General features: G+C 42.9%; 1 protein-coding gene across 1 annotated transcript in view; it reads right to left on the bottom strand.

Moving 5' to 3' along the window:
* Nucleotides 1-12,079, bottom strand: part of plch1 (phospholipase C, eta 1) — an 83,386-nt gene extending 71,307 nt beyond the window's left edge. Inside the window, exons 1-2 of the mRNA XM_061780947.1 lie at nt 11,867-12,079; nt 911-1,015 (exon numbers count right to left, since the gene is read on the bottom strand). Of these exons, the coding sequence (XP_061636931.1) occupies nt 911-989 (79 nt within the window). The 5' untranslated portion in view covers nt 990-1,015; nt 11,867-12,079. The remainder of the gene's footprint in view (nt 1-910; nt 1,016-11,866) is intronic.
* Nucleotides 12,080-12,735: the final 656 nt, after the last annotated feature.

Genomic DNA, 12,735 nt, shown 5'->3' with positions numbered 1-12,735 from the left:
CTGGACAAAGTGTACAAGCATTGGAGAAGCGAGAAGGACAGACATGAACAATAAGGTAAAATTGAAGTCAGATTTGTGCATATTCTAGTGACATTTATTTAATTTTTAAAAAATGTAAATAATAATTGAACATATTGTTAAATATGAGGGATGGGAGTGACGACGCTGAAGCCCTCCCCCACAGTTTCAAAAAAATCCTAGAGCAAACCGTGATTGGTAGTAGAAATGCTAATAAAAAACTGAGTAATTAGAAAGTTTACATACAGAGAGTTACAGGAATTTACACTGTATCACAAGCTACAGCACACGTCATTGTGCAAAATGTGAATGTTTTAATGTGAACAAAATGATATGTCTGAAAGGTGTATATGTGTCATTTCTTCCAGAAAATGACCCTCACCCAGGCCACAACTGGACCTCACCCAGGCCAAAGCAGGACTCCTGTGGTTAAAGCATTTTCATTTCAAGTGGGCCAAATCAATTGTATTAAAAGTTAACCAATGAAAATTGCTGCTGTAATTTGGTTCTTTAAATAAGCCATGCAACTTGCTATGATCCAAGGTTTTGAACAGGTGTCATACTGGTGTGTGGCCACAGCGGGCACATCTGATGTTGCTCACAGTGGTCCTCAATGTGCTCAAGGAGCTTGTGTGTCTGCCCAGACACATGAAAAATCGATTTCAAACAGTAATGCACCATGATTAGGAGCAAACAGGTATATTTTTGGGGTAAAGATTATTATTATGAATAGATAATAGTCTTGACTGAATGCAATAGTTTGCTCGAAAAAATATTCCACAAGCCCAACAATGACGTTTGTGAATAGAATACACGTAAGACGCAGTGCTTAATTGCTTTGCGTTATTTACTGTACTAGAACATTTCTAGCAGAGCTAGCCGCAAGTTTTACCTTGAGAGACGCTGTTGCTGGTCAGAAAGTGGCGGCAGTACTGCGGTTCCCCCTTCCTGTTCACCACCCAAGCGCTCATGATGAGAGGACGATGTAGAACAACCTCTGAAAAGGAGAATAAAGTAGTACGTCAGGTTTTTTGTTACAGTTACACTATCGATAGTACTAGTTTCAGTATCTAGCTGCACTGGTACACAGTGAACATAATATGCACATACAGTTTATGATTGACAGGGACAGCTAACAGAGAGCAACAGTTGTAAGGGCTACATGTCTTGATTGATGCTGATTTTTCACATCTCACTCTCAGCATGTTCCCGTTTATGTCATCTCTCAGGTTGCTCCACCACTGTAATTCCGGGGGGGGGATGTTTTATTTAACCCCTAAAACTTCTTAAATAAGCGGGGATAAACCACCGATAAGCATTTTCCACGAAAAATGGGGGATGGTTTAAAAAAAAATTTTTTTAATGCAAAAATTTTTTTAAATAAAAATCTGCGACTAGGTGGGTGCCAAACCACAAATATGCGGTGGTCCACAATATGTAAAGGGGATCAAAACCCACACTTTTCCACAGGGGTGTTGCACGGGTGAAGGATGGGGGGGTTGTAATACGCACACTTTCGCCCATGAAAGGGTTCAGAAACCACACATTTCCCAATGAAAACATTTAGAATATCCATTAAATTCCACTTTAGCGCTTTCTTTTCATGTTTGATCAAGTGAAGACGGTTTGACGCCTATTAGCTGCTCTGAGCCCTCTGCGGAGCACAGGCCCCCATGTGGCCCTCTGCTTAATCATACAATCATGTTTCCAAATAGCTGTTTGTTTTCATAGCACCGCTTCAGTGATACACCAGCAAATGACAGGGGACATTTTTTCTCCTCTAGGGTTTGTTTTAAGCAGGCTCATGGCATAGCAGCTTTTACAATAATCACAGCTACATCGTAATGTATGATGACAACCATGAAGCCAAAACAGCAGGAAGTCAAAAACAGTCAGTGTGTCATTATTATATTAATTATTGAAGGGGCACATATTATGGAAAACTGACTTTTGAATGGCTTGTATACAGATTGTTGGGTCTCTGGAGTGCCTGTCCACCCATCAAGTGTGAAATTAAACAAACAAGTACATCTTTAGTTATGCCTATTTCTGAAAATGTGTCTTTGAGTGAGCTGTTCCGCACGTCTGCCCCACTGTTATGTACGGTGGCCTGGAAGTGCAAAACAATATAACAAATTGTAAAACACTTTAACATTTCAGAAAACACAAAAACAAAACACGAAACACTTTAACATTTCAGGAAGCACAAAAACAAAAGACGAAACACTTTTACAAAAAGACGAACCAAATTACAATTACGGAAAAGATAGATTAAGAGTTAAGGAAGAAGCCTGTTGCTAAAGAGAGAGGATGCTCGTGAGAATTAAAGGTAAAGTGTGGATATTAGCAAGGAAGCTACCGGCTTCATTCATTTTTTAACGTACCGAGCGAGGGATCTACCTTGCAAACATTCTGGTCACAAGCTATGCTTTTTCATGGACAGGCACATTATACATTATGAGTACAGTTTAGCATTGATGTTAAACAACATTTGATGCTTTACGTATTATTTATATGGCTTGATACGTGGCAACACGGTGGCACGGCTCGCAAACCCGGAAATGTATTTTGACCATAGTGTAAAGCTTCCGTGCATTTTGATTGAATGTAAACTGGGACGTGAAGACACCGTGCAACGCTTTCCCTTTAATTCTCACCAGCATCCTCTCTCTTTAGCAACCTGCTTCTTTCTTAACTTTTAATCTATATTTGTATGGTTTAAGAAATGTGATCAAGTACAATATATTGTATATACAGCATCAAGCACCTATACAGGCTCGCTGCGTCAATATATTATTTGGGATGGACATCACGTTCCATCTGTGTAGCCTCCCCTTCCCGCGATGCGGGAGCCAATCATGTTGAAGCGGGGCGGGTCTTGCCGAGAAAGGCCGTGGGATTTCCAAGAAAGTCTGTGAAATGGGCCCCTCCCTTTCCAGGGTTCCGCAATTGTAATTTGTTTCGTCTTTTTGTAAAAGTGTTTATGCTTTTGTTTTTGTGTTTCCTGAAATGTTAGTGTTTCGACTTTTGTTTTTGTATTTCCTGAAATGTGAGTGTTTTATGTTTTGTTTTTGTGTTTTCTGAAATGTTAAAGTGTTTCATGTTTTGTTTTTATGTTTTCTGAAATGTTCGTGTTTCAAAATTTTTTATATTGTTTTGCACTTTCAGGAGTTCGTAGTTATGCAACAGTGGGGGTAAATAACATAATAACCACCCTCAATACCAAATTTCTCTGCCCATGACTTGATAAGCTCAGCTGTGTGAAGATCCAGAGCTACTTTCAAGTGGCAGCTGGTTTTTGCTGTCTAAAACACTGTCATGCAGGGCTACCACTAAGCAGAAATAACCTCGTGTTTCATTTAACTTAGCTTTACACTTGTATGACTGTTAAGAATGTTAAACTGTAGATTAAAACATAACTTGGCAGTCGACATATAGTGTAAGATTCTTTGATATGAAATTACCCAGACAGATATATATGAATATAGAGTTCTATGTATATATCCATCCATCCATCCTTCCATTTTTTACCGCTTATCCGAGGTCGGGTCGCGGGGGCAGTAGCTTTAGCAGGTACGCCCAGATTTCCCTCTCCCCAGTCACTTCATCCAGCTCTTCCGGGGGGGATCCCGAGGCATTCCCAGGCCAGCCGAAGGACGTAGTCTTTCCAGCGTGTCCTGGGTCGTCCCCGGGGTCTCCTCCCAGTGGGATTTGCCTGGAACAGCAGGGAGGCGTCCGGGAGGCATCCGAATCAGATGCCCCAACCACCTCATCTGGCTCATCTCGATGTGGGGGAGCAGCGGCTCTACTCTGAGATCCTCCCAGATGACCGAGCTTCTCACCCTCTCTAAGGGAGAGCCCAGACACCCTGCGGAGGAAACTCATTTCGGCCGCTTGTATCCGGGATCTTGTTCTTTCGGTCACGACCCACAGCTCGTGACCATAGGTGAGGGTAGGAACGTAGATCGACCGGTAAATCGAGAGCTTCGCCTTTCGGCTCAGCGCCTTCTTTATCACAACGGATCGATACAAGGTCCACATCACTGCAGACGCTGCACCGATCCGCCTATCGATCTCTCGTTCCATTATTCCCTCACTCGTGAACAAAACCACAAGATACTTGAACTCCTCCACTTGGGGCAGGATCTCATCCCCGACCTGGAGAGGGCACGCCACTCTTTTCCGACTGAGGACCATGGTCTAAGATTTGGAGGTGCTGATTCTCATCCCAGCCACTTCACACGAAGCTGCGAACTTCTCCAGTGAGAGTTGGAGGTCAGAGCTTGATGAAGCCAACAGAATCACATCATCTGCAAAAAGCAGAGATGCAATACTGAGGCCACCAAACCGGATCCCCTCTACGCCTCGGCTGCGCCTAGAAATTCTGTCCATAAAAGTTATGAACAGAATCGGTGACAAAGGGCAGCCTTGGCAGAGTCCAACCCTCACCGGAAACGAGTCCGACTTACTGCCGGATATGCGGACCAAACTCTGACTCCGGTCATACAGGGACCGAACAGGCCGTATCAGGGTGTTGGGTACCCCATACTCCCGAAGCACCCCTAACAGGACCCCGCCGAGGGACATGTTCGAACGCCTTCTCCAAATCCACAAAACACATGTAGACTGGTTGGGCGAACTCCCATGCACCCTCGAGGACCCTGCCGAGGGTGTAGAGCTGGTCCTCTGTTCCACGGCCAGGACAAAAACCACTCTGCTCCTCCTGAATCCGAGATTCAATTTCCCAACGGACCCTCCTCTCCAGCACCCCTGAATAGACCTTAACAGGGAGGCTGAGGAGTGTGATCCCCCTGTAGTTGGAACACAACCTCTGGTCCCACTTCTTAAAAAGGGGGACCACCACCCCAGTCTGCCAATTCAGAGGCACTGTCCCCGATGTCCACGTGATGTTGCAGAGGCGTGTTAACCAGGACAGCCCTATAACATCCAGAGCCTTGAGGAACTCCGGGTGAATCTCATCCACCCCTGGGGCCTTGCCACCGAGAAGCTTTTTAACCACCTCGGTGACCTTAACCCCAGAGATAGGAGAGCCCGCCTCAGAGAACCCAGACTCTGCTCCCTCATGGGAAGGCGTGTTGGTGGAATTGAGGAGGTCTTCGAAGTATTCTCCCCACCGGCTCACAACGTCCCGAGTCGAGGTCAGCAGCGCCCCATCCCTACTATACACAGTCTTGATAGTGCACTGATAGTGGACCAGAATTTCCTCGTAGCCGTCCAGAAGTCTCCATGGCCTCACCGAACTCCTCCCATGCCCGAGTTTTTGCTTCAGCAACCACCAAAGCTGCATTCCGCTTGGTCAGCCGGTACCCATCAGCTGCCTCAGGAGTCCCACAGGCCAAAAAGGCCTGATAGGACTCCTTCTTCAGCTTGACGGCATCCCTCACCGTTGGTGTACACCAACGGGTTCGAGGTTTTCCGCCATGACAGGCACCAACCACCTTACGGCCACAGCTCCAGTGGCCACCTCAGCAATGGAGACGCGGAACATGGTCCACTCGGACCCGAGTGTCCAAGACATGAGGCCGCAAGTCCGATGACACGACCACAAAGTCGATCATCGAACTGCGACCCAGGGTGTCCCGGTGCCAAGTGCACGTATGGACACCCTTATGCTTGAACATGGTGTTCGTTATGGACAATCCGTGATGAGCACAGAAGTCCAATAACAGAACATCGCTCGGGTTCTGATGGGGGGGGGGGGGGGGGCAAGGGAAACCTGAGTCCATTTTTTGTCGTCATCATAAGGGGTCTTTGAGCCGTGCTTTGTCTGGTCCCTCACCTAGGACCTGTTTCCCATCGGTGACCCTGCCAGAGGAATAAAGCCCCAGACAACAAAGCTCCTAGGATCATTGGGACACACAAACCCCTCCACCACGATAAGGTGACGGCTCAAGGAGGGGTCTATGTATATATTGCAAGTTCAAATAGGTAAATTGAGTGTGTGTCCACTATCATGTACACATCATGAAGAAGAATACAGAGTCTTCCTCCTCTTTCTATAAGTGCATGTAACACGAGGAGGCTTCTCATCTGACATTGGGGTCTCAAACCACAAGGGAATCCACTCAGTTCTCTCTCCTGGGCGAACGAGGTGGCTTGAAAATAATACATTTCACTGTGGCACACTTGCTGATGCACGTCATCTCTCATGACCCTGACAGGAAGCAGATTGAGGATGCCCCCAAGTGAGGGTTTTGTTGGGGTGGACATTCAAGATAGAGTGAAGTAACAATCGGAAACAGGCCGATGGAGTACGTGCAAACGTACACGGTACGATATAGAAAATGGATCAATAGATGTTATTCTTTTGGGGGGAGGGCAAAAACTAGAAAAACTACCAGATATAATAAATCCACACATCCAAATGATGTAAAAGAAAAATTTTTATATCATATGATTAACATTCATAGTGGCCTCATTAGAGAAAGCTTGTTGACCACTTATTACCCTGTTTGAAGTCACCATTGTCATGCTAATACATTGCTATGGGTATTTAAAGGTTGCATGTAACTTCGACACGGCCTAAGTGGCCCCACACACATGAGACAAAGACCTGATAAATGTAGACACAAAGGGAGAAGCATCTCTCCCTCCCATGCTGACACATGTCACAGTGTCCACTTCATCTTATGCAAGCAGCTGTCCTTTGCAAATCAAGTACATGCCAGGTGTTTTCCATTTAATTATTGCAAATATCCTCAATAGGTCAAGAGTGTAATTAAATGGAAAAATGGTACAACACCAACCACTTATGCCAGTTTAATACAAATGCAAGCATTCTATTTCCTGTTCAGATTTGAGCAGTTATGAGAGCACCGCCTTGTCATTTTGTTTACAGTATTTGTTTTATTCTCCTGTTAATGCTGTTTTTAATCTATAATTCATGTACAGTGTCCTTGGGGGCCCTAAAAGGCACTGAATGAAATGCATCATTATTATTATTATTATTATTATTATTATTATTATTATTAGAGCCAGGTAGTCAAAACAGCACCTCCTAGTATCTAATAAGTAGAACCATGTAGGTACGGTGAATAGGAAAGGCGGCATAAATGTCTCAGTCAACATCCTCCCGCACCAAAAGTCAACTGTGAGGGAGGTACTCAGCGAGAGGGCCTTGGTGTTCCGCACAGTGAATGAGTGACCTGACCTGCAATAGCTTGTTAAATAGTTATCAGAAGAGAAAGCAAACAGTCTGCTGGCTGCTACACACACACACAGACACACTGGGTGAGTGGTTTTAGTAGAAAACAGGGGTCAATAAATGACATTGTGTGTAGTTTAACACGATGGACTTTGATCAAATTGAACCACTCACATCATTTGGTAAACCTGCACAGTCTTGTACAATATTCTGTTATTTGAGAATGCTTAATTTTTAGTATGCTGCCAATTATTACGTATGTGCCTCTGTCAATCATAACTCAGCATGACTTTTCCTTTCAAAACCTTAAACTTAAACCTAAAGTAACAGTCTTGGGGAAAATGTGTAGTTCACTCCTAGGCGCTTCCCTAGATTTCCCTTTGAAGCATCTCCTTATCTCCTTAAAGCAGGGGCTTCAAACTTGCTGCGCAGGGGCCAATTGAGGCCCATACGATGATATTTTGCAGCCCCCTACTTGACATCAAAGTTTAGTGTTAGTGCGTTTTTGCCAAGTTGTTTCCCCAGGCGTTTTATGTTTTTTTTAATTATTATTATTATATATATTTTTTAAATCGCTTGTAAGCTATCATAGCTCAGGCTCATGACAGCTTTCGGCAGTGTTTATCGACAATTTAGCCAAAGTGAATTAGCAACGTTAGTCACTTGGTTAAAACGGAATTCTGAAGTGACACCAAGTGGAAGGAAAATATATGCTGTCACCCAGTCCAAGTCATGTCTTTCTCAAAACCTGTGAAGAGAAATGTTGGCAACGAGCACAGCCACTTTCAAGAAAAGTGGTGTTTTTTTGTTGCGCACGGGGGCACCCCGATGTGTCTTATATGCACAGAGTAAGTTGCGATGCTCAAGAAATACAGCATCAGATGTCAATACTCCTCAACTAGACATGCTAAGGTGTATGCAAAATACCAGGGAGCTAGAGAGAGGACCAGGTCACTCATCTTTTGCTGAACTGTTAATAATAAACACTGAGAAAGTTGAATTGATTGTACTTTATTTGAATACTTGAAACCCTTTATTGTAGAATACTTGACATGGCCCAGACTATCTCCACCGGCCCCCGGATAAGTTGAGTTTGAGACCCCTGCCTTAAAGACTGTAAAGTGAATTCAGAGATTTGTCTCTGAATAAATTAGACGTTTGAAGAAAATGTAGAAAAACGTGCAAAAGCTGAGAACTACAAGATACAATGTTAAACTGTATTTCACCATTTCAGTTTGATTGATTCTTTGGGCATGGCTAAAATGGCGCAGTGTAATGCACTTCGGATTCCGGCATGAGTCAACCCTTGCCCACTATGCAAGAACTTGAGAACCTTCGTTCACGTCAGCATTCATCTAGCGCAGTTACGACATAGAGTTAGCTAGGTAGCTATGCCTACACCCCAAAAATGCATTTTCCCTTTGGAGGTCTACTGGCGCGACCGTTTCAGAGTGCCTCCCTGTTGGCTGTGAGTGCGCACATGTCGCGTAGAGGAAGTCGGAAGAGCTATGCAGGGGGAATTTTGTTTAAAAAGTCTGACTTGACAGCCAGCGTGTGGACCAGAGCTTCAGGCTGGCATGGCCACTTTAGAGGGCCCCATTGTCAGCTGTGAGTGTGCACTGTGCACACATCTTATATAAGATACATAAAAACACCAAATATAGCTATACTTGGCAAAAAAAAAAAATTATTACAATTTGACAGGGTTAACAACACTATTCTCTGTGGTGTGTCAAATTTAGAAGACATTCATTTTCACTTTAAAGGGACATTAACCTATCTTTTGGCAAGAACCTTGCAGGTGTATTCAGTCAATGTTTTCTTGTTAAATCCAGCACAGTATGAAAAAACGGTCTACCGTAGTTACGTACAAGGCTGTCCCCTTGATTTCCCTGTAAAGCTTCTCCTTCAATTAAAGAGAGCAATTTAGTACACAGTTCCTTCAATTCTGAGGATCCTGTTGTAAAAAAAATCCCAGTGATACAGGGCAGTAAGAAAGAATGAAAATGGTCAAACCAGGTCTGCTTCCCAGAGCTCTTTGACCTGATAAGGAGACAGAGCAAACCTGGAAGAAGCAGCGAGGTTACTGAGGGGTCAGAGTCGCGTTACAGAGGGACGAGATGTCGAGAAAGCTTCATAGGCTATCTCAGGAGCTTAGCGGTCGTAAAATTAAATAAAATGTCTATCCGCCTCTCTCTATTTGGATGTGCATCTTGGAATTGTCAAAAATAAAATTCAAATTACGAAATAGTTTCTTATTTAAATGATTAAAATCTGTAGATCTGAAATCTAAAATACTTTGCAAACCAATAATCTGCCTGAATGTTTTTGTGTTAGCACAAAACATTCAAGAAAACAAAAGCCAGGAAAAGCCTACTAGAACAGCTGTGGTTTATTCGAGGTTAATAAGAGGCACTTTCAATGGGGGCAGGTGTGTGCAAACTCCCATTTAACATAAGTTTGAATGTAATTGGTTAATTCTGAACATAGCCACATCCCTAGTTATGAGGTTGTGCACACTTTTGTAACCAAATACCCCAGTTATTTATTTGTAAGTCCCTCTCATAAAGATTTTAAAAATAATAATAATAATCAATTGAGTTGTACAGGTTATGGATCACATCAACATTTTTAACCATCACATCAGCACTGTCACACAAGATTCAAATGTAGTTCACATCTAAACGTGGTACAGACTAAAATACAGTCCCAACATGACTCCTGGAGCTTCAGTTATTCATGACAGTTCAGAGCGCCCACATGCAGCGTCTCACATTACCCCTCCTACAACTCTACACCAGCAAACTGATACACTGCTCACAATAGTTCGCTCACATCACAACAAGGGAGTCACTTTACGACAGAAACATTCCAACACACACACATATGCATGCACAAAGTCTCTACAGCAGAAGTGGAGAATATTAAATTCATGAAAAAATATGATGCATTGCTCAAACAAAGTTTTATTATCATGTGTTATGAGTATTTATGGCTTTTGGGGGGCTCGACATTCACCAAAAAACTCACCAAATTTGGCAAAAGTGTGTATCCTGGTGATAATGCACTCTATTGATTTACATGTGACACCCAGCACCAAGATTTATTGAGCTACAGTATTCAACCCCCGGTAGGCAAACCATGGATAATTCCAAGAAAAATTTCTGAAGAGAACATTTAATGCTACAGTACGTGCTACATGAACTATATTAAAAACAAACATCGTTCGCGTGTCACAGATGACAGCTTACAATCGTGTGTGAAAATGAAGGCAACGTTTACAGCCCTGATGTGCCGACACTGTGCGCTCAAGGTTCAGAAGCAAAACTCACATTAACCAGGTAAAAGAAATATTTTATTTGGTTATTATTTTGAAAATACTGTATACATTTTGCATTGTTAAGTGAAATAGTCCTTATTAAGTCAAGTTGACAGCTGACTGCACACTCCATATGTGAGAAAATTATGATGTAACACAGAAGCAGATGACATTTTTGATTTACATTTTTCATTCGCTGCAGGTTGATAATTTGAAGATTGGCTTTAATTTCATGACTAACAGGAGGACACAAATAGACATTCACTATTTTCTTTGAAAATAAGCTTCAACCAAGTGCTTTTTTGAAAGTTCTAAATATTTTTGTTACACGTAGAAATGAAATTTTACGTTCAGTGATATCATAAATGCAACATTCTATACTTTTTTTCATACAGGTAAAAAAAAAAAAAAACATTATATGCAGTGTTAGCCTCACTTTAGATGTCAAAAGGGTTTTGTGTCTCCCGGTGGGTTTTTTTCTCTGGGAGACAGTCGAAATGACTATATAAGTATTTAAGGTTGCCGACCCCTGCACGAGTGGTATCCGTACCACACTTTGAGAATCCTTCCCCATCTAATCTTCATGGAGCAAAGTTTGATGGTCGCTTGGAGAAATTGACATGAAAAAGAGGGTGCGGGGACTCGTTCAAATGCTTTCATGGTCAGCACATGGCCCATGAGCCATAGGTTTCACACATCTGCTCGACAATGCACATGGCTACATGATGACACTGGCTCACTGGTTTATTTTACAAAAAAAACAAAAAAAAGAGATAGACGTTTGCATCGCATTAAATTAAAACCTCACCTAATGACAAATTGCGTGTCAGTTTAACCAGCCTTCTGTCCCATTAATTCGCTTTATCTCCCTGGTTCATCCAACTAGTCAAATCAAATTGCAGAAAAATCCCCAAGGACTCACTCTGGCTGGCTGGGGGAGTGCCCTCATGTCTTCTCTCAGGGATGGCTACCGGCTGAGTGTAATAAAGGCCTTTGTTATGCTGCCCTGCTGCAGAAAATCTCTGCTCTTGAGGCACAATGGTGAGAAACAGCCATGTGAGATAAACAGTTCATCTTTAGTGATTGCGGTAACAAAAAAAGTAAAAAATGGAAGATGGCAATCATGTTTTAGGGGTAATAAATTAATTCAAGGGTGGAGATATAATCCGAATGATGTATCTAATGTACTTTTTTTCTGATTTACTACACAAAATGGGTGCAACCAAGCTACAAGCTAAACTATTGTTGACAGTACCCTCAAAGAAACAGTGGGATTAAAGTGATTGCAATGTGCAAAACAGTTCAAAATGCCCAATAATAAACCATATGTCAAGCAGTGTGGGTTTTTTTCTTAGTTTACTTACTTTTTCAGCTCTTGACAGCTCTCTCACAAAGTCCTGGCATCCTCAGCAGTGCTCTTTCTTCAGGTATCCATCCATAGTGTGTGGAACACCACTGTATATATGTCATATAAGTCAAGGAAGCTGCCACTGGCCTTTTGATCTCACATCCCAACAGACTTCACTGGTGTGTGTGGTCAAAGCAGCAACCACCAACAGCAGCACAACCTCGCGCATGGTGCCTTATTCAAACACTGCTCCTTCTGGTACGGGATCACTGGTGACCTGGAAAACATGGAGTGGATAACGAGAAATGGAAAGTCACGGTATACTAGTAAAGAAGGACTACCCTGAATAATAATAATCATTTACGGTGAAATATTTATTCATTTCCTTTTCTTATTCACTGAAAGTGACAGAAAGAAGCTCATTTTTATGGATAAAAGTATTTGGACACCCCTCTGTTTTAAAATGTATCAAACAATGAATCAAGGGTATGATTGGATCCTCTAGTCCAGGGATGCGCAAACGGATGCGCAAGGGATACAGTAATTCATCTTCCGTACTGCTTAATCAGACTAGGGTCGCGGGCGTGCTGGAGCCTATCCCAGTTGACTCTGGGCGAGAGGCGGGGTACACCCTGAACTGGTCGCCAGCCAATCGCAGGGCACATAGAAACAAACAACCATTCGCACTCACATTCACACCTATTGGCAATTTATAGTTTTCAATTAACCTACCATGCATGTTTTGGGGATGTGGGAGGAAACCGGAGTACCCAGATAAAACCCACGCAGGCACGGGAAGAACATACAAACTCCACAGAGGTGAGGATGGATTTGAACCCGGGTCCTCAGAACTGTGAGGCTGATGTCCACTGTGCCGCCATACTT

The sequence above is a fragment of the Phyllopteryx taeniolatus genome, chromosome 8 (assembly GCF_024500385.1).
Source record: "Phyllopteryx taeniolatus isolate TA_2022b chromosome 8, UOR_Ptae_1.2, whole genome shotgun sequence".
Lineage (NCBI taxonomy): Eukaryota > Metazoa > Chordata > Actinopteri > Syngnathiformes > Syngnathidae > Phyllopteryx > Phyllopteryx taeniolatus.
Note: the sequence above shows the minus strand (reverse complement) of the source record. Positions and strands in the feature narration are given on the sequence as shown.